Source organism: Aquarana catesbeiana, linkage group LG01 (assembly GCF_042186555.1).
Source record: "Aquarana catesbeiana isolate 2022-GZ linkage group LG01, ASM4218655v1, whole genome shotgun sequence".
NCBI classification, from domain to species: Eukaryota; Metazoa; Chordata; class Amphibia; order Anura; family Ranidae; genus Aquarana; species Aquarana catesbeiana.
The window spans coordinates 121,720,666-121,743,406 of record NC_133324.1 but is presented as its reverse complement, the minus strand read 5'-3'; the positions used below and the strand labels follow the sequence as shown (position 1 = coordinate 121,743,406).

Below are 22,741 nucleotides of genomic sequence, written 5' to 3'. Positions count from 1 at the left end.
GTGTAGAGGAGGGTGTGTCCTGTCTATTCTCTCCACTCAGGTTTCAGATTACACTCAAGTTTCTGCTCTGTGCTGTGCGGTATGTGATGTCAGATCCCCAACTTCTGGAGCTTAGAAATACTGTCTAAATTTTGTATTTTAAATGGCTGTATAGGAGAAATGGCGGCAAGTAAACGGGTACAACTTATGTAGGAGGATTTGTTTAATTTCTGTGTATCACCTGAGGCTGGTTTACAACCACTTTAAAGTGGGACTAAAGTTCTGCTATGATATACTGTTACCAGGCAGCCTTTTTCATTGCAGAAAGGCCATTCAATGTCTACCAGGCAGGCATTTTATTGCAGAAAGGCCATGCAATGTCTCATCTGCCATAAAACATACCTACCGTACCTGACTGCTCACAGTGATCCTTGGACTGCGCAGCTCATTTTACAGTTGCCGGGATGACTAGCTCATATGCATGCACAGGATTGATGTTCTCTTGCGTCGGCCAATGAAACCTGGCACAAAAGAGAAGTTACTAGCAAGCGAGCATTGGGAGTTATGCCCCGTACACACGGTCGGATTTTCCGACGGAAAATGTGTGATAGGACCTTGTTGTCGGAAATTCCGACCCTGTGTGGGCTCCATCACACATTTTCCATCGGATTTTCCGACACACAAAGTTTGAGAGCAGGCTATAAAATTTTCCGACAACAAAATCCGTTGTCGGAATTTCCGATCGTGTGTACACAAATCCGACGCACAAAGTGCCACGCATGCTCAGAATAAATAAAGAGATGAAAGCTATTGGCCACTGCCCCGTTTATAGTCCCGACGTACGTGTTTTACGTCACCGCGTTCAGAACGATCGGATTTTCTGACAACTTTGTGTGACCATGTGTATGCAAGACAAGTTTGAGCCAACATCCGTCGGAAAAAATCCTAGGATTTTGTTGTCAGAATGTCCGATCAATGTCCGACCGTGTGTACGGGGCAATAGAGTATCTTCTCTTTAGTTCTGCATTAAGGTTACAATGGTCTGTAATTTTGAATCAGTAACGCTGCTAATTGTGCACATTTAAAGACCAGAAAAACCAGAGCAAAGCTGGCTCATTTATTATATACGGTTATTGTTCTGGGGCTTTGTGAGAAAACCCTCATATTATAGTTACTGCTCTCAATCCCTTTCTTTTAGGTAGTCTTGCTTGTGTTTTGTTGTGTAGATAAGAGTGTGTGCAATTTACTGTGTACAAAGTTTTTTGTGTGTGGGGGTAGAGTGTGAATCGATTTAAGGCCCTCAGGAAGTACCATCCTTTAGGGAACAATTATGAAAATACAAAGAAATTTGGGTCTTTTCATGTACTTCCTTTGGTTTAATAATAACCTGACCAAATAGTTATAAAATAATTTTTCACATATCTTTATTCAAAACAATTTTACAATTTCTTAAAAGGAGGTTAGTTTTAAAAACAAATTGACAAACTGGTTGTCCAGGGTGATGTTGTCCTGGACTTGAGATCCGACTTTTTTTATGACCAAAGCATTTTGCAGGCTGGTTCGCTTTGTCAGGGCCTCAGATCCTATTATATACTGTAACAATATGCAGAAATATGCATTGGATGGATATAATTTGCAAATCACAAAGTGATGCAGTGGCGGCCCGTCCATAATCCATGTGCCCGGCTCCTAATCTACATGCAGGGCACCGGACACATGGATTCCAATGGGGGTTGTTTTGTTTTTAGAAGCACATGATTAGAGCCTGAGGCTCTAATTGGCTTCAAAAAAGGGTGGGCTCGGGGCGCAGAGCACTGCGCCCTGAGCTCACCCAGTTGTGTGACATTAGCGAATATTCGCTATTGCCTTCTTGATTCTCCTCCCGGACAATCAGGAAGTGGGTTCTTTGTAACTAAATATTGTATAATATAACGTGTGACCTGTTAAGTGTTAGATATTGACTGTCCTATATGTAAAATGTTTTTTCTGCTTATTGTTACAGTATATAACAAGATCTGAGGCATTGGCCATAAAAAAAAAAAATCGGATCTCAAGTCCAGGACAACATCACCCTGGACAACCAGTTTGTCAATTTGTTTTTAAAACAAACCTCTTTTTAATGCCCCGTACACACGGTCGGATTTTCCGATGGACAATGTCCGATCGGAGCGTGTTGTCGGAAATTCCGACCGTGTGTGGGCTCCATCGGACATTTTCCATCGGATTTTCCGACACACAAAGTTGGAGAGCAGGAGATAAAATTTTCCGACAACAAAATCCGATCGCGTCAATTCCGACCGTGTGTGGCCTGTTCCGACGCACAAAGTGCCACGCATGCTCAGAAGAAATTCCGACACGGGACAGCTCGTTCTGGTAAACTTAGCGTTCGCAATGGATACAGCACTTTCGTCACGCTGCAATGTTCAAAATGGTTTAATACAGCGCACTCTCTTCTTCTTTATAATGTGACAAGAATTAAGTAGTTTTGATGCTCATATTCACACACACTTCTCACAAACTTATTTCGTTACTATTTATCGGGATTCCCTCAATATATTTTGATTTCTCACATCTGACAACATTTTTTTTTTTTTTTTTTTACTTTAATGTAGATTCTTTTTTTGTGTTTCTCTTTTTTAATTTAGTTTTTTGGTGATTTTGATTTGTACTCCCGAAAATGTTTGTGTGTTTTTTGTGACAAGTTCCCACAACACCATTGATATGTTGTTCTATTTAGGTGTCCGTTTATGAAGCAGTGAAATCTATTCACTGCTTCGTTCTCCGGCATTCACAGTGAAGAATCTTCTCCTCTGTGTGCCAGTTTATGAAGCGGTGTAGATCGCTTCACCTTTGGAGGAGTGAAGTGATCTACAAATGCTTCAAATAGTGGAGAACGTCCCCTTATACTGGAATCTCGTGAGACTTTACGAGATTACAGCACCAGATGTCAGTTTATCAAGCAGTGATAAATTATCACCGCTCAACGGCGTGGATTAATGTTAATAAAATAATGTGTCCCCCTACATTATACACATATGTATACACACACACACACTATATATACATGTATACACACACACATGATATATATATATACATATACACATTATATGTATATATGTATAAATATGTATACACATAAATATGACAGGGGGACATGCTTACAGTGTTGGGGGGTCTGAACGAGGCATAAGGAAGTTAAAAATCTTCCTCCTTCCCCCTCAGATCCCCCCAGATTTCCTCTTCACTCCCCGATTCACCACCTCTGAGATGGTGAACCTGGGAGTGTGAATTCTGACACAGATCGCCAGTGAAGCGGTGAGATCACCGCTTCATAAACTGGCCCTTCCTGTGTCATTCAATGAGGATTCTCCGTGTGTAGAGATAATCGGCGGGAGAACAAGTTCAAACATGTTCTCCCCCGATTATCACTGTTTCATAAACTGTTTATGGACTGTGATCTGCGGTGATCCTCGGGATCACCGCTGATCACTGCTTCATAAACGGACACCTTAATCTGTAGGAGATTGTTTGGTGTTGTTGTCCCTTGTTAATTTCACATTGTACTTTAGAAATGTACCTGAATCGTCACCAACAAACTGTCCTTTTTGGATGAAAACACACACAGGAGAGTAGAATTTACCTAAAAAAATTTTATTAAGGGGTCACAACTATAAACAAAGAGGGAGGCAACGCTGGAGAAACTGCAGAAGTGGGTGAAGCCTTGGACCCCCAGGGCAGACATCAATTATTTAAAAGCAAAATTGGTGGCCTGAGGAGTCCTTATCTATGGGAGTGCAGTCTGGTCCAGAAGTCCCAGAGATCCGGAAAGCAGCAGATGACATCTGTGTCCCCAGGCTGTGGTCATACGAGAGACTGCATCTTCTGTCAGACCAGACTGAACCCAGGGCCATCACTCTTTGGTCTTCCTTCCACGCTTCCTTCCAGCCTTTGGCTGTGGTGGTGGAGTTGTGGCAGCAGGAGGAGGAGGATCGTTGATCTCAATGACATCCGTCTTGTGTGTCAGTTCCCCACTCTCCCCCTTATGTAGGACTTTATAAATCAGGTCCTCAGAGATCTTGCGTTGGCCCTCCTGCATGCCCTGCAATTTGGTGGCAGCCATGCAGGCAAAGGCCTCTTCAGGACTGGGGAAGGCTCTGAGGGACACCGAAGCCTCCTGGATCAGCCTGTATGCTGAATCCTGCACAGGACTGGGAGTCATCTTCCTGGCTCGTTTATGTGGCAGGTGGAGGGGAGGAACCTGAGACTCAGTCATGCTGCGACTGGTCCCAGGCTTCTCTTGGCTGCCACTTAGCCCTGCCTCCTCCTGGCTGCCACTAATCCCCGCCTCCTCTTGACTGCCACATTCCACAGCCTCCTCCTGGCTGAGGTCTTCCTGTGTATGAAAAAGGGACATAGTTTTAGTATTTTTTACATCAATCACACACAATTTTCACCTCCTGACTGCTGCAAATTGAATGTTAACAAATATAACAGACTATCATTCTGAGCCCAGCATTTTGCATTCTTGTCCCAATTTTGGGTGCCCACTACTGTCTATTGATATGTAAAACACTTTTTTTAATCGGCAATTAATGATCAATAATAACATCTAGTAAACATCATTTATTCATTGCCCAGAAATCTGTAGAAGAATGCTATACCTGACTCCAGCTGGGCTCCTCCACTTCTTCCTGGCTGGAAGGCCCAGGTTGGACATCGGAAGCCTCAGCTGGTATGGAAGGAAGCGTGGAAGGGAGAGTAGAGAGGGATTCCCTGACTTAGTAACATAGTAGGTGAGGTTGAAAAAAGACACAAGTCCATCAAGTCCAACCTATGTGTGTGATTATGTGTCAGTATTACATTACATATCCCTGTATATTGCGGTCATTCAGGTGATTATCTAATAGTTTCTTGAAGCTATCAATGCTCCCCGCTGAGACCACCGCCTGTGGAAGGGAATTCCACATCCTTGCCGCTCTTACAGTAAAGAACCCTCTACGTAGTTTAAGGTTAAACCTCTTTTCTTCTAATTGTAATGAGTGGCCACGAGTCTCATTAAACTCTCTTCTGCGAAAAAGTTTTATCCCTATTGTGGGGTCACCAGTACAGTATTTGTAAATTGAAATCATATCCCCTCTCAAGCGTCTCTTCTCCAGAGAGAATAAGTTCAGTGCTCGCAACCTTTCCTCATAACTAAGATCCTCCAGACCCTTTATTAGCTTTGTTGCCCTTCTTTGTACTCGCTCCATTTCCAGTACGTCCCTCCTGAGGACTGGTGCCCAGAACTGGACAGCATACTCCAGGTGCGGGCGGACCAGAGTCTTGTAGAGCGGGAGAATTATCGTTTTATCTCTGCAGTTGATCCCCCTTTTAATGCATGCCAATATTCTGTTTGCTTTATTAGCAGCAGCTTGGCATTGCATGCCATTGCTGAGCCTATCATCCACTAGGACCCCCAGGTCCTTTTCCATCCTAGATTCCCCCAGAGGTTTTCCCCCCAGTGTATAGATTGCATTCATATTTTTGCCACCCAAATGCATTATTTTACATTTTTCTACATTGAACCTCATTTGCCATGTAGTCGCCCACCCCATTAATTTGTTCAGGTCTTTTTGCAAGATTTCCACATCCTGCGGAGAAGTTATTGCCCTGCTTAGCTTAGTATCGTCTGCAAATACAGAGATTGAACTGTTTATCCCATCCTCCAGGTCGTTTATGAACAAATTAAATAGGATTGGTCCCAGCACAGAACCCTGGGGAACCCCACTACCCACCCCTGACCATTCTGAGTACTCCCCATTTATCACCACCCTCTGAACACGCCCTTGTAGCCAGTTTTCAATCCATGTACTCACCCTATGGTCCATGCCAACGCACCTTATTTTGTACAGTAAACGTTTATGGGGAACTGTGTCAAATGCTTTTGCAAAATCCAGATACACCACGTCTATGGGCCTTCCTTTATCTAGATGGCAACTCACCTCCTCATAGAAGGTTAATAGATTGGTTTGGCAAGAACAATTCTTCATGAATCCATGCTGATTACTGCTAATGATATCATTCTTATTACTAAAATCTTGTATATAGTCCCTTATCATCCCCTCCAAGAGTTTACATACTATTGATGTTAGGCTAACTGGTCTGTAATTCCCAGGGATGTTTTTTGGGCCCTTTTTAAATATTGGTGCTACATTGGCTTTTCTCCAATCAGCTGGTACCATTCCAGTCAATAGACTGTCTGTAAAAATTAGGAACACAACTTCAGTGTGGTCTGACAGAAATCGCAGTCTCTCATAGTACCACAGCCTGGGGACATAAATGTCATCTGCTGCAGCTCCGGACCTCAGGGAATCTGTGACCTTCTTGCGCTCCCTAAGATAAGTGCTCCTCAGGCCACCAATTTTAGCTTTTAAATAAGGGATGGTTGCTGTGGGGACCACCGGCGTCACCAACTCCAGCAGTTTCTCCAGCGGTGCCTGCCTCTTCTGTTTGTGATTATAGTGGGGGTGTCTCACCTGCCACAGACAGGGCAGCTCCCTGTATTTGTCAATAAACAGGGGCAGGAAATTGTGGTCATTGAACCCATCCATTTTCTCTGCAAGACACAACACAAGACAAACCCTAATGTCAGGCCAAACTCCCCTAATCTTGTTACAATATAGGCTTCCATTTCGAAGCAGTATAGGCCCAAGTTTATATCCTTCCTTCGTTAGCACGATCGGCGTCTCCGATGCTCCGTCCTCCGCTCACAGATCGTACGTAAGACGCGCGCGTTACGATTTATGCACACTGCGCATGCGTATAAATCCGCCCGCCCCTGACATTCTTTCTATTCTATTCCCCGCCCCTTTTCGTTCGGCGCAGTGGAGGAAGAGCACATGGCGGATAGACAGCAGGATCGTGCTAATTACAGCAACGAGGAGGAGGAGGAAAGGCCGGAGCCTGAAACTTCCCGATCCAGAAGGAGATTAAAGGACTCAAATATGTCCTTTGGGGAGATGTTGGAGATGGTGGACATCCTGAAGAAGGCCGACTATGATGGAAAGTATGGGCCTTACCCCAACCCCAATATCCAAAAGGCCAAGATCATGGCGAAAGTGGTCAGGAGTCTGCACCGGAAATTCGGGGTACGACGATCGAAAGATCAGCTCAGGAAGCGGTGGTCGGACCTGAAATTACGAGAACATGAGCAGTACAGAAAGATCCGGAGAGTGCTGCAAAAAAGTAAGTAGTTGTGCTGTGTTCCTATTTTTTTTGTGTTTATTACGTTCGTGCTGCTCCATTTGCTTTTAGGAACTGTTGTACAGTTTAAAATGTCAACTTTCATGTTCATGTGCACATTATTCGTTCGGATCACACATTTTTATTTCGGACGATAAAATACCATTGTTTAGGCCATATGCATTTGGCCACCATTTTGACGCCCTATACTTGTCTTCAAAGAATTGGGTTGTGTAGATGGCTTTGTTACTAGAATGAAATGCAAACTAGATTGTGTGTAAGGAGAGGACACTCAGCAGCTGTTTTCACATCTGGACACTGGAGCACTAGTGTGGGACCCCAGAACACCATTTTTATTAGGGGGGGGCACACAGGTGCTCCAGTGTATACTATAGGGGGGGCTACATTTGTGAAGCTTGTACAAAACAGGTAAAGTATTGCAGCTTGACAAAGGACACTAAAAAATATACAACTTGGAATTCGGCTAAAATAGACAATTGTACCCCACTTCCAAGCAATGTTTCATCTTTATAGTTCTGACATTAAATATCTGTGTGCTAATTATACCATTTTTGTTTTATATAGGGGAGAAAAGACTCGGAGGACAGCCCTCATCCGAGGAGACCAGAGTCCCCCCCCCTCTGGAAGAAGGGGAAATCCCCCCAACACAAGAGGAGCAGGAAGAAGAAGACGTGGTGGAACTAGTCACCACAACAGGTGAGTGTCTGCGACCACAGGTTCAGATAAGAGATGGATGGCGGCATATTTTTTAGACCTAATTTATTTTGGGTTTCCTCTCTTTTTAGGTGATCGTGAGGTTGTGGATGAAGATCCTTTCACATCCGAAAGTGCCCAGATCCTGATCGGGGAGATCATGGGGTGTAATTTACAATTGGAAAACATCAAGCAAAACATCAATGATGTTATTCCAAAATATAAAAACATCATTGATGTTTTGGGGCGAGTTTAAAACCATATCAAAACTATATCAAATCACTTTCTTCTTTTGTGTGCTACAATGTGCAAAATGTTTTTGTGATTTTTCCCAAAGCCAAATTTGGAGGATGCACACAGTGTGTCAACATGTGCTATCTGCCATCACGGGAGATCAATGGACGTGTTTTTGGGGTGCGACCCCTTCCTCAATAATAAAGTAGCGGTGAGGAAGGGCTTTCTCCCCCAAAACACGTCCCTTGATCCCCCCTGATGGCAGATAGCACATGTTGACATTGTGAAATTTGTGTGCATCTTCCAAATTTGGCTTTTCCTGGGGTGATTTCCCCCCATCTGAATGCTATATCAAACACAGTTCCTAAATGCTCATGTCTGATATAGCCTTCAAGTTCTACCAAATGTGAACTTTGTAAGATCAAGATTTGTGTCTTTCTTGTTGGTTTTACACAGGCCTGTTTTCTATAAAATGCACATTTTGATTTTGGATAATGACACCACAAAAATTGTTATACAACAAACATGTTGGTTTGTCAGAAAAACCTTTGGTAAATGCACATGTGATTGTGCAGGTATTAAAAAGATTGTTCATCAAGAATGTGTGGATTATTGTCTCAACGCTACAACACTTTTGGGGTGATGTAATTGTTGTTTTATGAGAAAATGGGGGTAATTTTCTAAGGGCAAATCCACTTTGCACTACAAGTGTAGTTTCAGTGCAGTTGGAAGTGCACTTGTAGTGAAAAGTGTCTTTGCATTTAGTAAATAACAGCCAACAGTGCTTTGTATAAGGTTACACAATCATGACATTTTCTGCACTCCACACATTTCTGTCAGGGTCAGCTCAAACAAACACAAGCAGTAAATGTCCACAAAGAAGAGCCTGGGGGGAGATGCCTGTCGAGAACTTGAGGTCCTGCAGGCTTCTCCCTGTGGCCAAATACCGCAAGGTAGCGACCAACCTCTGCTCTGGAGTGGTGGCTTGCCTCATGCAGGTATCCTGCCTGCTGATATAGGGGGTCAGCGAAGCCAACAAACGGTGAAACACGGGGTCCGTCATCCTGAGAAAGTTCCTGAAATCATCAGGATTATTCTCACGGATCTCACGGAGCAAAGGCATATGACAGAACTGGTCATGCTGAAGCAACCAATTCTTGGTCCATGAACTCCTCCCCACCCTGTTCATGGACTGGACTTGTGTCAAGGTCAGGACCCCAACACCAAGCCCCCGCACAGCACGAACTCTACGAGGAGTACGCATACGAAACATGGCTAGAAAACGGTCGGCTGCTCAGAACGAAGTAACAGAACGCACTGAAGAACAGCAAGGCCTGTGAAGAGTGACCTGAAAAACAGCAACGAGCAGGCAAGATCACACAGAAAACTCCGATACGAACTGACTGCACGCACTGAAGAGCAGATACAAACCCACAAGCACAAACTGAACGGCAGAAAACGATCTGAAAGCCACGAGTCTGAAAAAGCGCGAATCGTCTCTCACCAAACTTTTACTAACACGAGATTAGCAAAAGGAGCCCAAAGGGTGCCGCGCTTGGTTCTGAACCGGCCTTTTCTAGTCTCGTCGTACGTGGTGTACGTGACCGCGTGGTTGTCGATCGGAAATTCCGACAACTTTGTGCGACCGTGTGTAGGCAAAACAAGTTTGAGCCAACATCCGTCGGAAAAAATCCTAGGATTTTGTTGTCGGAATGTCCGAACAAAGTCCGACCGTGTGTACGGGGCATAAGACATTGTATAATATTTTGAATAAAGATATGTGAAAAATGATTTTATAACTATTTGGTCAAGTGATTATTAAACCCAAGGAAGTAAATGGAAAAAAAAACAAACCTCTTTGTATTTTCATAGTTGTTTTACTGTGTACAGTAAATCAGCTGATAATATAAATATAGTGTATAGTATATATAGTTATATATACTATTTGGTGCAGCGCTGCACTTATTTCCACAGTAAATCAGCTGCCCTTGCTACTCCCAGAGAAGCAACTTATTTGTTTCAATGATCTTTAAACGGTACTGAGTACACTACTATGTGCCAGGAACCAAGCCTAACTGGGAGAGGCTGGGACAGAGTATGGACAACGAATGAAGGCACACCCAGCCCTAAAGCAGTAATAAACCCCAAAACAAACATTTCCTTTGTTTTTTTTTGTAATTCCTTTTTTTGAACCATAAGTTGCATTATACATACCAAACCAAGAGTATTTCAAAAATACAATTACATAGTTATGCTGGTAACATACACAGCATCAGAGCTACACCAGTAGCTTGACAAAATGGAGCATGTACAAGAATGAGGTCTATATTGGGTGGATGGGAATATATCAGAGAAAATGCAGTGAAGAAAAAAAAAAAACCCACAAGCATCTCCAAGGTTATATATATATATATATATATATATATATATATATATATATATATATATATATATATATATATATATATATATATATATAAATAAATAATAGCCCCGACCTCGTTGAAGCAACCTTATGGAAAATACCCCGGGGTGGTAAGAACCCCCGGTGGCTAGTATATCCCAGTAAAAACATGAAATGTAACATAATCAGATACATAATAGCAGCAAAAACTGCATGGAAAAGATTCCAGACTGACTGAAAGGGTATATAAAGGGGAAAAACAGAGAAAGAGAAGGGAATAAGAGGGGAAAACAAATATTGCAGAAAAGAAATACACACAGCATAGAGGGACCGGGCTTAGGCCCAGAGCAAAAAGGGAAAGGACAATAAAGAAACAAAAAAGCAGATTCACCTGGGGCCTCATAACACGTCCCAGGGGAAATTAACCAGGGTCCGAAACTTCCTGTAAATAGGCATCCGTAAAGACAAAGTGTTGCCAAGGCCTCCAAGTGTCATGAAAGGACTCCTCCCTGTTGAGTGTAGCTGTAAAGTCTTCCATGTCCCTGAGTTCATTAATTTTGGTAAACCAGAGAGACCTCAAAGGCGGGTGCACAGACCTCCAACACAAGGAAATGCACAGCATTTAATAGCTGAATAGTAAGAGAGGTCTTGTATTTTTCAGTAGGCCGTTGAGAGAATTGCAGCAAACATGCTGCAGGGTCATCCGCCAGTTTGACATTAGTCAAGTGTTTGATAGTACTAGTCACATCTTGCCAGAACAGTCTAAGCCGACAATATGTATAATTGTGCCGCAATCTCCACTGCACTGCCAGCATGTGTCGGATACTTGTGGAAAAATACGGTCTAAGGTCATGGGAACCCTATACCACCTCATCAGGATCTTATAATTGGTCTCTTGAACCTTAGTGGCCATTTAGGATTTCTGGACAAAGTGAAAGATTTTCTGCTTTTGTGAATCGGTAAGCTGTATAGCAAGGTCAATTTCCCATCAGAAAAGGAAGGAGGGGATAAAACTCGTCTCCAGTCATATAAGGGCAGCATAAATTGTAGAAATTCAGTAGCGAATCGGTTCCCTCTTATGGAAAATACTCTCCATTTCTGTGAGCTGAGGAGAGACGCCTGGGGAACGAGAACACTGACGAAGAAAGTGCCGAAGCTAAAGACCGTTCCAAAAGTCCAAGGGGGGATCCACAGCGATGGCAAGTGCCGCAAATGAGAGTTTTCCATCTGACTCTAAGAAGTCACATAGATGAAGACGACCGTCCTGCTCCAGGCGGAGAAACTGAGGATTCTGGAGGCCTGGTTCGAATTCCGGATTACCCAAAATAGGAACCATGGGGGAAGGCAGTGGAGATATCGAAGAGCTACGGAAGGTGTCCCTAGATACTTGCAAAATGCTTCCCAGAGTGGGGTGGTCACTTAGAACCTTCGGCAGTGGAGAGGCAATCCATCTTCGCCTTACCATCTGAGTCCCCCATCTCCATGGCCACCCAATGCTTTGCCTCAGCATGACAATGCCAGTCAACCAGCCTAGTGAGGTGAGCTGCTCTATAATATGCCCGCACATCTGGGAGGCCCACTCCCCCCCGAATTTTTGGGGAGATGAAGAAGCTGGAATCTAAGGCGCAGTTTCCAATGGGACCATATAAACCCTCGGAATAGGGAGTTTATAAGCTTAAAGAAAGAAGGGGGTAAGCGGATAGGGAGAGTCTGCATCAGATACAGGATCCTAGGCAGAAATGTCATCTTGAGAGCATTACAGCATCCGTACCAGGTCAAGGTATGCCCAGGTCAAGGTATGCCAACAGAGCAGGTCTGACCGCAGTCGAAGAAGCAAAGGATCAAAATTGGCTGCATAAAGAGCGGCCAGGTCCGGCATGAAATTAACTCCCAAATGACGAATGGCATCAGATGCCCATCGGAACGGGGAAGAGGGGCGAAGACTAGCAACCACTGCCCGGTCTAACAAAATAGAAAGAGAAGAGGACTTTGACAGGTTAATTTGAAAATAGGAAAAGTTCCCATACGTACGCAATGATTGAAGCATTTTGTGTAAAGATACCAGTGGGTCTGTCAAGAAGAAGGTCATATTGAGATCAGCCGAGAGCATTTCTCTGGGACATTCGGACCTTGGACATTGAGGGAGGTGACCTTTAAGGAACCAATGGAGGACTACAATGGAGTCAGATAGATGAAGAGCTGAAAGATAAGGACTTCACCACTCAGCCCCATGTGAGAGAGACAAAGACCACAAAGAACATAGAAAAAGAGAGGGGGGAGCAGAGAGAGATGGAGAGAAGAAGGGTACAGGGGGAAGAAAAGGAGTCTAAACACATGTATTACTTGGGCCCCTAACAGAGCACACTAGGTACTTAGGCAGGGAACCGCCTTATCGGGGGATGTCTAAAATGCAGAGAAAACAAGAAAGTGGAGATGCACGGAGCAAGGATCCTGCGGGAACACAGTAATAATCTAACACATTACAGCCGCAAAATGTAAAGTAACTAGGGCAGTAGAGTTATAACAATGTTGGTGATCAAGGCGGGAGTAGAGTAAATGGGACAGAAAAATGTAAAGGAAGAGAGACATAAAAACTGATACTCTCTCCCATGGAACCCGTGGTGAATAAGGGCACAAATGCAAGGGGAAGGGGGTCCGCCCATGACCATTCACGGTAATATAGACCTAGTATGAGCACCAGTTGCCCACCCCCACCAAACAAGAGGGGATGGGAAGAGGGCAAGCAAACATAACCTGACTCCTACAAAACTAGTGAGGCCTTAGTTACAATGTAATATGTAGCAGGTATAGGTACCATCATCCCAAAATACTATAGTCAAAGGGAAATAGGGGGGGAAAAGACGTGATGGCAGTTGCTGCTACTGTCAATTCCCGTCTAGATCCCCCAAAAAGAGAAGGAGGGTGGGACTATTCCGGTACTAGGTAAAAAAGTACAGTGATAGACATAAGAACAAGTTAAAACTTATATAAATTCAAATTTTAATAGTAAAAAATACACAATTACAGACAAAGTATCTACATACAATCATAAAAACATTTTTTCATTTTATGATTGTATGTAGATACTTTGTCTGTAATTGTGTATTTTTTTTACTATTAAAATATGAATTTATATAAGTTTTAACTTGTTCTTATGTCTATCACTGTACTTTTTTACCTAGTACTGGAATAGTCCCACCCCCCTTCTCTTTTTGGGGGATCTAGACGGGAATTGACAGTAGCAGCAACTGCCATCATGTCTTTTCCCCCCTATTTCCCTTTGACTATAACCTGACTCCTGCTGATTGCGACAGTCCCGGGCTTTGCAGAGCAATAAATTGTATTGAAGCAAAGCAGACCAGGCTGGTCTCCCCCGATCCCAAAGGCTGAGGCAAAAAAGCCAGGAGACATGGCTCAGGGGCCTCCAGGAAGGCCACCAGACAGAACTACGACCCAGCCAAGAGAGTGTGGGGACCATCCGGGTCCCAAAAAAATAAGTCAGGGTGAGAAAAAATACTAGCCCAGGAGTGTCATAGGCAGCAGATATTAATGCTAACAGACCAACTGTATACATAAATAAATGACAAAGTGAAAATATCAAAAATAGAGCCCTCAGGCCAGGGGTATCTCCATAAAAAATGGATATATAACTGGGCCAAGTATAGCGAGTCAATTAGAGGAACAAGAAAAACTTGCAGTCAGTCTTCAGATGTAGCTGGTGTGGATTTGCGAGTCTCTTTACTGGAGGCTCGGGATCGACAAATCGGTTGTGGTCAAGGCAGGGAAAAGGAGAAGGCCTCTGGGCACAGCAAAACGTCAAACCAGTTAGGAACTTCTACAGCGGGTTTATCCAAGAAATTGAAGAGAGCAGGTAACTAGTCGGGGGTGCGCATATAATATTCAGACCCCTGTTTCCGAACAATCTGGTGGAAGGGGTGACCCCAGTGGTAGGTTGTATCTGCCTCATGAATTACCTCCAACAGGGGATGGAGCATCCCCCGCATGGTTTGGGTTTGCCTATAGACATCTGGATAGACACGAACAAGGGCACCGTTAAAGTCAATGGAACCCCTATCCCAAGCTTGGCGGAGGATCTCCTCTTCTACAGTGAAGAAATGGACCCTGCAGAGAACATTGCGTGGTGGTGCAGTGGGGCCATGAGCCTCCTGAGATGATGGCGGGGCACACGGCCCCTAGCACCAGGTAGGCACGATCTAGATCCAACTCAGCAGTGGGCGGTTTCCCCAGAATTTAGTTGAGAATTGCCACCACTGTGACGTGCAGGTCGCGGCCCATGGTGGCCTCATGAATCCCTCTCAGGCGCAAGTTGTTCCATCGGTTATGGTTCTCACCACAGCTGGACATCAGTGAGATGACAGCGGAAGGCCTGTTGATCAGCCTCCAGAGCAGTGAGCCAAGTAACTGTGGAGGTGGAAGCTGACTCAATGTCCGTCATCCTCTCCCCAACAGTGTCCACTTGCTTACGGAGTTCATGCAGCTCCTTGGAAAGTGCATGTACAATAGAGGAGGCCATATCTTGCAGGTCCTGCTTAGTGGGGAAATCTGCCATGATCTCCCTCAAAGCTTCCTCATTACAACTACCCAGCCCCTGTGTTAACTCAGAGCCAGTCTGTGGGAGTGCAGGGGACAGGATAGGTGAACGTGGCTGTGACTGAGCCACTGCGGCATCCCCAGTTGCAGTTGTGTAAGCTTCATGGAAGCTGTACCTGTGGGGTTGGTGCGTGGCGGTGCCATCTTAGTGGAGGCCAAGGGAGAAGGAGCCGGGTGCTGGCGGAAAAAGTAGTGGGTGATTTCTGCGTTCATCGGCTCCCCTGTAGTCTGTGTCAGCCGCCTGTCTCCCAACATGTAAAATGACCATCGCGGTCCGTGCAAAGCTCCAGAGTATGCAACTCTACTCCTCCATCGCTAGGCCACGCCCCCATATTTCCTTAGTTTTGACCTGGTGATCCTGCTAATAAGGCTGTTATTTTTTTTATCTTCCTTTGTAACAGACCAAGCTGTCCAGGAAAAATGGCATTTAGAGTGTTGCGATTAACCATTTATCATTGACAGGGGTGCTTACAAAGGACAGCTTTTATTCATGAATATAAAACCTTTATCCCAAATGGTGAAAAAAAACTTTTGCTGTAACTGCTTAAAGGATAAGTTCACATTTCATAACATGTTACACCCATATCCAGGGTGCAACATGCTACTAAATGAGAAGCCCTCAGAGACCCTGTCATGACAGCAGACCAGGGAACCTCTTCCTGCACTCGCTGTCTCAATAAAAAAAAAAGTGGCCGCATGGGGCTTCGCCCACCCAGGCCGCAACATGCATTACGGAGTTCTGTGAGTGGGAGAACTAAAACTACCATTGCGGCTGATTGTTCTCAATGAACTACCATAGTGCTGATGAACACTCTGGTAGTTCATTGATTCTTCCTGTCATTCAGTAACTGCCTGCCTTACGATGTCAGCTGACAGTCTGCAGGATCCTGAGATTGCACCCGTTATCTGCTGATCAAGTGTGCAATGATTTGCAGGTTCCAAATAAAAAAAAAATAAATGCAATTTTTTTTTACCTGCAAAAAGATATGCAATTATTATTATTTTTTTAAGGTGAACTTCTCCTTTAAAATGTGTTAGCCAGAGTTCAGCTTTAATTTGTTAGCCAAGTACATCTAAATCGGCTAGTGAATTTACCAATACCCCCTCCCCAGATTGACAATGCTGCTGTCCAGGGAGAGCAAGAATAATAATCAGCTTTAAAAAATGGCTTGGTAGGCAAACAACCATTTTGGACCGACAATTAATATAGTAAAACCTTTCATTTTAATACACAGTAATGCTTTTCTTTAGAGTGAATGGTTTCTAATACCATAATAGAGTGTTTTGAAAATAACGGTGGCACTGGGTGGTCCTGTCCCTTTAACTGTCACTCCTGAGACTCTCACATGATATTCTTGACCGCTTCTCAGGTCCTCTATCTGGTAACTTCTAATACTTGAGGAATTTACAGTAATTTCTAGGATAAAAAATAAAATAAAACAATATAATAATTTCAAAGCTGATATATTTATCTAATGTGTACAGTACCTGGTTAAACATAGAATGACCTCCTAAAAAAGGAAGTATCCACACAACTCCAAAGTGTGGCCATATTCAAAGGATTTGGAAAAATATATATATATATATATATATATTTTTTTTTTAAGCAAAAAGAGATGACTGCACCCAAATCCAAGGACTGCAGGTCTGCAAGTGCAGGCTTATATTTTCTATTGAGCAAAAAACATGATTAATCACCAGTGGGGCCTCTGTGACTCTGCCTTGGCTCTTAGTTCTGATCCCACCCACCCTATGGTGCTTCCTTTCCTGCTGATGAATTCTTCATAGAAGAAAGAAAATAAAAGTTTTGGATGTAGGACACTTTCATTGAAAATTTCAGCTGTGCAAACCTGAGAACTCAAGTGCAATTAACAAAAAAAAAAGTAAAACTGTTGGGTTGTTTATCTCCTCAGCAGCTAATACAACTGAAATATTAATTTTTGGGAGCACAAAGGCTGTCAAGAAAAAAGGCCAAGAGCCAAAAAAGAAAAAGAAATTGCGCTAGGTGCTAAACATAAGTAATAATAAAAATTGAAGTGGGGGACCATGAAGGAAGTCCTGCAGCTAAAACACAATAACCCCAATACATGGGCACATACAAAATACAAAAAAGAACAGTGTAGCGCTGAACTAGTAAAAAAAAAAAAAACACATGTGTTGATATATATAAACAAGACCCACAAACTTATCATGAGTCAATATGTGATATTAGATGATGTAAAACCATGACTAAAATAAGTGTAAACAAAACTGAAAATAAAAAATATTTCTATATAAATATTAACGAAATATTAGTTCATAAATGTGACAAAGTGAAGATATTGGATCCACAAATGAGCCCGATGAAAGGACCGGAGTTACATAATCCACCATCAGTGTAGCCCACCACCAGATGATAAAGTTGGAGGCTTACCAGAAAGCCTGCGACCGCCCTTATTCAGGGGGGTCAAAACAGGCTTAGTAGTGGGAGGTGAACTCCTGGATGTATCCCTCAATGGACTCCTCACGTTATCCTACTGGTCTCCTCTCTCCACGGCTGGTCCGCAGTGGCAAAAACACCAATATGGAGGAAAAAATCCTCAAAATTCCTCCCGGTATTTCTTCCCAAATAAGGTACATAAATGGGAGCCACAAATCCTGCGACAAAGTACCCCATGATTAGTGGGTCCTACACGATCCATGATCTCCCAATCTATGGATCGTGTAGGACCCACTAATCGTCCACTGAGGGATACATATGTCTCCCACTACTAAGCCTGTTTTGACCCCCCTGAATAAGGGCGGTCGCAGGCTTTCTGGTTAGCCTCCAACTTTATCATCTGGTGGTGGGCTACACTGATGGTGGATTATGTAACTCCGGTCCTTTCATCGGGCTCATTTATGGATCCAATATCTTCACTTTGTCACATTGAACTTTTTCTTTAAAGTATTTTTTGACACGTAATTTTGGTCACTTATATGAACTTTTTGATAATATTTCGTTAATATTTATATAGAAATATTTTTTATTTTCAGTTTTGTTTACACTTATTTTAGTCATGGTTTTACATCATCTAATATCACATATTGACTCATGATAAGTTTGTGGGTCTTGTTTATATATATCAACACATGTGTTTTTTTTTTTTCACTAGTTCAGCGCTACACTGTTCTTTTTTGTAAGAAAAAAGGCCAGTCTTTACAGGGACAGGTCTGTTGCAATGTAAAGAAGAATGTATTGCAATGTAGAGCTTTGTTTGGGTGCTGCTGGAGAACATGTTAATACTGCTTAACATGGGTGAGGTTCCACCGTAAGGCTAGTGGAGATGTCATGTTCCTTTTCAGAAGGTGCTTGAGACTGAGGGGAGTCACTGAACAGTTTTATTGTATGTGTGGATAATGTTGAGTAGAAGTTGTTGGCTGTAGATTAGAAATAGCTTAGTGTAAGGGAATGGTGTTTGTATCCTTTTAAGAGGAACCATGGGGTCGACTTTCTTTCAGGTGAGTATGATACCTGTGCTTTGGAGTTTATATCGACTTTTTCCTCCTGTGGAACAAGAATGTTGTAGGTAGCAAAGTGCATGTATGGAACAGTCAGTCTTTATATAAATATGTTTTATATGTGTGTTTTCACGTGATTTCAAAAGGTAGGGGTGCTTGCAGAATTTCTTAAACAGTTCCTAATGCTATTATATATTATATAGTCATTTAAGCCAACAGTAGTTAAAAAAACAACAGGATCTGGGAAAAGAGGGGAGTACTCACCTAAAGATCGGTCATCCCTTATCTCATTTACTACATATTGTTTTGCTGGTAAATTACATTTCATCCATACCTTGAGTGATGTTCCTTACAACATCTGTGCAGAATATTCTATAGAACAGTAAAAAGCCCAAACAGTCCTCTTCTGGAATTTCCTTCCATTCAACCACAGCTGAGGTTTTGGTGATACTTTTTATAGTCACATTAGGTGAACCAGTCCTGGGAACTTCAAATAATAATATCACTCACTTTGTGAGTTTTGACACACTAATAACAAGTATTTTTAATACCTAAAGATAATCTCTAGGCATCAACGTGTGGGTATATATATATATATATATATATATATATATATATTTTAGTTCTGGTCACCCTGTATTTGTACTTCTGATCATTGTCACCAAGACAGAAAGTGAAATCCACAGTTGTCATCGAAACAAGAGTTAGACCCCATTCACACAGGGGCAACACGACTTGCAGGTCGCCTCAGCGAGGCGACCTGCAAACGACTGCCCGGGCGACTTGCAAAACGACTTCTGCATAGAAGTCTATGCAAGTCGCCCCAAGTCGCCCCCGAAGTCGTACAGGAACCTTTTTCTAAGTCGGAGCGACTTGCGTCGCTCCCCTTAGAACGGCTCCATAGTACAGAACGGGAGGCGACTTGTCAGGCGACCTAGTCCCTGTGTGAATGGGGTCTTAAAGGAAATCTTTTGTTTTGGGGACAACTGTCTGAGTGGGGAAATCCTCTAACTTTGGGAGATTCCCACTAATTTCCTGTTGCATTTCTGGGACAAAAATTGAACTATATCCCCAAGCAAAAAAAAAAATACAAAAAAAATCTGAAAGGGGATTTTAACTCTTCCCTACTCTGTTCAAAGCAAAAAGGTTTTGGCTATACATACACTTTAAATGATACTGTATTTGTGCTCTACACTAGCAGTGTACGGATGTACATATGATGAAAGGGTTACAAAATATTGATTTACATGACTGCACACTTGTGGATGCTAATGGCCTTACCAAGCACCCTGTATTCTTGCTTCTTGTTCGGATGTCCCCAACATCATGTCCTGAGGCACCTTTGGCCCAATTGGCTTACTGGCTGAGATTGTGGGTTTTCTGGGACACTCTAGGAACACCTTTGTGAGCATCCACATATTTTGACTTTGAATTGAAAAAAAACATATCTTTCTGTTTATCACCTGTAGATCACCTGTGGTGGACCTATACCACTTCCAAAGATACTACATTTTGACTTAGGAGCCTTGTTATACCCTTTTGGCTAAATAGTCAACAGTTCCTTGGGCTCTTTCCTGCCTGACTAATTGCCTGATCTGACTTCAGAGAATCTTTGACTGTGTTCATCTCTATCACCAACACTAGGCTACCCATCACACCAACCCCCTGAAGAAGATAATGGAAGCTGGAATGCATTGGGGTTTTATTCATGCATTAGTGACCTTTTTGGTCTTTTTTTTTTTTAAGTCAACTGGTTATTCCTATGTCATTAATGCGATAGTAATGTATATGGGTTCCTCATACTAGAACCCCATTCTTTGTTTTTAATATTTGTACAATAAACTTTTGTATTTTATATATGTTTGTCTGTTTTGGTGCCTTTAAAGTCCCATCCAATATACAAATACCTTGCTACTATATGCTTGGGGATGTGGCACCTTTTTTGAGCATTGATTGCCTGTAGGACACAGTGGGTTTATAATGTAAACCCTTGCTTTTTTGGGTGTGTTAGCAAAGATGACATGCTGTACTTTGCAGTGCTTTAGAGGAATGGCTTTTCCATTGGTCATTACTCCTCGCCATAAATTACCAATTTTATCAATTATATTATGAGTAAGAAGAAATATAATAATTTACTATTTAGCTGCATAGAAGCAGTTGTCACAAACACAGTCCTGAACCCTTTTTTCTCAGTAATCCAAAGGTAGATACAAAGCTAAAACTTCCAAAAGTCTCTCTCTCTCAATTCGATTGTCTACTTGGTATAAATGACTGAACACTGTGGTGAACTAAATTGTACGGCTCATCATGAGCTTCCAAGTATCTGCAGTATTTCCAAGTAAATATGTTGTCGGGGCCATGTAGAGTATCGGCACAAGCACAACATGCTACATACCTCCTTCCTCCACATAGATGTAGGTGATTCCAAATGTTGTCTCACGTGTGGAATTCATACATTTATTTAAATCATGCAAGTGTATCATTATTGTGTAACGTTTTAATCCATCAAAAGGCCCTGGAAGCAGAAAAAAACATTACTCCTGCAGCTCTTTTTTAAGAGCAACACTTTTCAGAAATACTTCTGGGGAATAGTCTTCTGGCTATTCCCCAGAAGTATTTGCTAGGAATTTTTAAGCTTAACAGCGTTTTTTGCAGAATGCACAGCAAATGTGGAATGGAGAAAAAGCAGTGTGGGTCTCCATGGGAAATCTGAATTGTTGGCATGTCTTAAGCTGGCCATAGACAGAGTGAAATTTGGCCAGTTCATTAGGTGGACTTCTAATGAGCAGACAAGTTGGAAAATGTTTGTCAATCAATGGATGCAATCAATTGTCATTGTCACAGTATACATGTGATATATTCCCTTTATTTTATTACTTGTATTTAAGTAGCTGTACTATTGTGATGCTCATATAGTTATTTATACTAGTTTTGTGCATTCTGCAATGTCTGGAATCCATAGTTAAAGAAGATTTACCTTTATGGCAGCAAACCCCAATTCATTTTTATGAATACTTTTGTTGTTAGTGCAAAAATTATTGGCAAATTGTTACCATGAATAGAATAGTTGTGGATTCGTGTCATGCTTATATTAGACTTCATTTGCATGTAATTTGTTCCCCAGCTGATCACACAGAAATCATTATAAAACAATGGAAGCCAAGTGAGGAAAATCTTATCATTTTTATATGTAGCAAATATCTTTCCAGGTAATTCTATAAAGAAATCACAAAGGTAGAAAACATTCTTAACATTACATTTGTTTGAATATTTCTTTAGAGCCAGTCTTTTACATTTTTCAGCAAGATCATTTACTATACAATGCTACCATTGCTAAATAATTGAATACATCAATGGAGTGAATAAGTGTCAAGCAGTGTTCATTTTGGCAGCAAATTTCGATTTTGTTTTAATCTTAGGACTAAAATGGCATTTTAGTTTTAGTCCCATTTTAGTCTTCTGCAATTGTTCTAGTTTTAGTCGTATTTAGTCGACTAAATCTCCAGTACATTTTAGTTGACTAAAACTAATTAAATTGTAATGCATTAGTTAACATTTCTCTACAATTTCCAAACTCATTATATACTGTTGGAGTGAAAAATCTAATATGCTATTATTTATGGTATTGCGGTATGAACATGCACTACAGACCATGACCATTTTGAAGTCAAATTTAAATTTAGTTTTAGTCTTAGTCTTTTGACTAAAATGCCATTTTAGTTTTAGTCATATTTTAGCCATCTCAATTGTTTTAGTTTTAGTCTAATTTTAATCCACTAAAATAGTATTCATTTAGTCAACTAAAATGGTTTAGTCGTTTTAGTAGACGACTAAAACTTAACACTGGGTTCAAGAGGGCAGTATTTTCGATCTGAAACCATGATCAATAACTTGGGGACATGACCTTAAACAGGATGAAAGTTTAAAACTAATCTTAGAAAGCATTATTTTACTGGAAGGGTAGTTGATGCTTGAAAAACGTATGAAAAAGTGATATTAAAGTCTTGTTTTTTTTTTGTTTAAAAATAACAAACATGTTCTACTTACCTGCTCTGTGTAATGGTTTTGCACAGAGCAGACCAGTTCCTCCTCTTC

The 22,741-nt window shown here is 42.0% G+C and overlaps 1 protein-coding gene across 2 annotated transcripts in view; it reads right to left on the bottom strand.

The window, feature by feature from the left end:
* Positions 1-22,741, bottom strand: part of LOC141133853 (interleukin-6 receptor subunit beta-like) — a 143,277-nt gene that overhangs the window by 12,433 nt on the left and 108,103 nt on the right. For both annotated transcript variants that reach the window (XM_073623446.1, XM_073623440.1), the window contains 4 exons: positions 21,700-21,861; positions 21,042-21,161; positions 18,981-19,133; positions 16,437-16,583 (listed from right to left, as the gene is read on the bottom strand). In XM_073623446.1, coding sequence (XP_073479547.1) covers positions 16,437-16,583; positions 18,981-19,133; positions 21,042-21,161; positions 21,700-21,861 — 582 coding nt within the window. The remainder of the gene's footprint in view (positions 1-16,436; positions 16,584-18,980; positions 19,134-21,041; positions 21,162-21,699; positions 21,862-22,741) is intronic.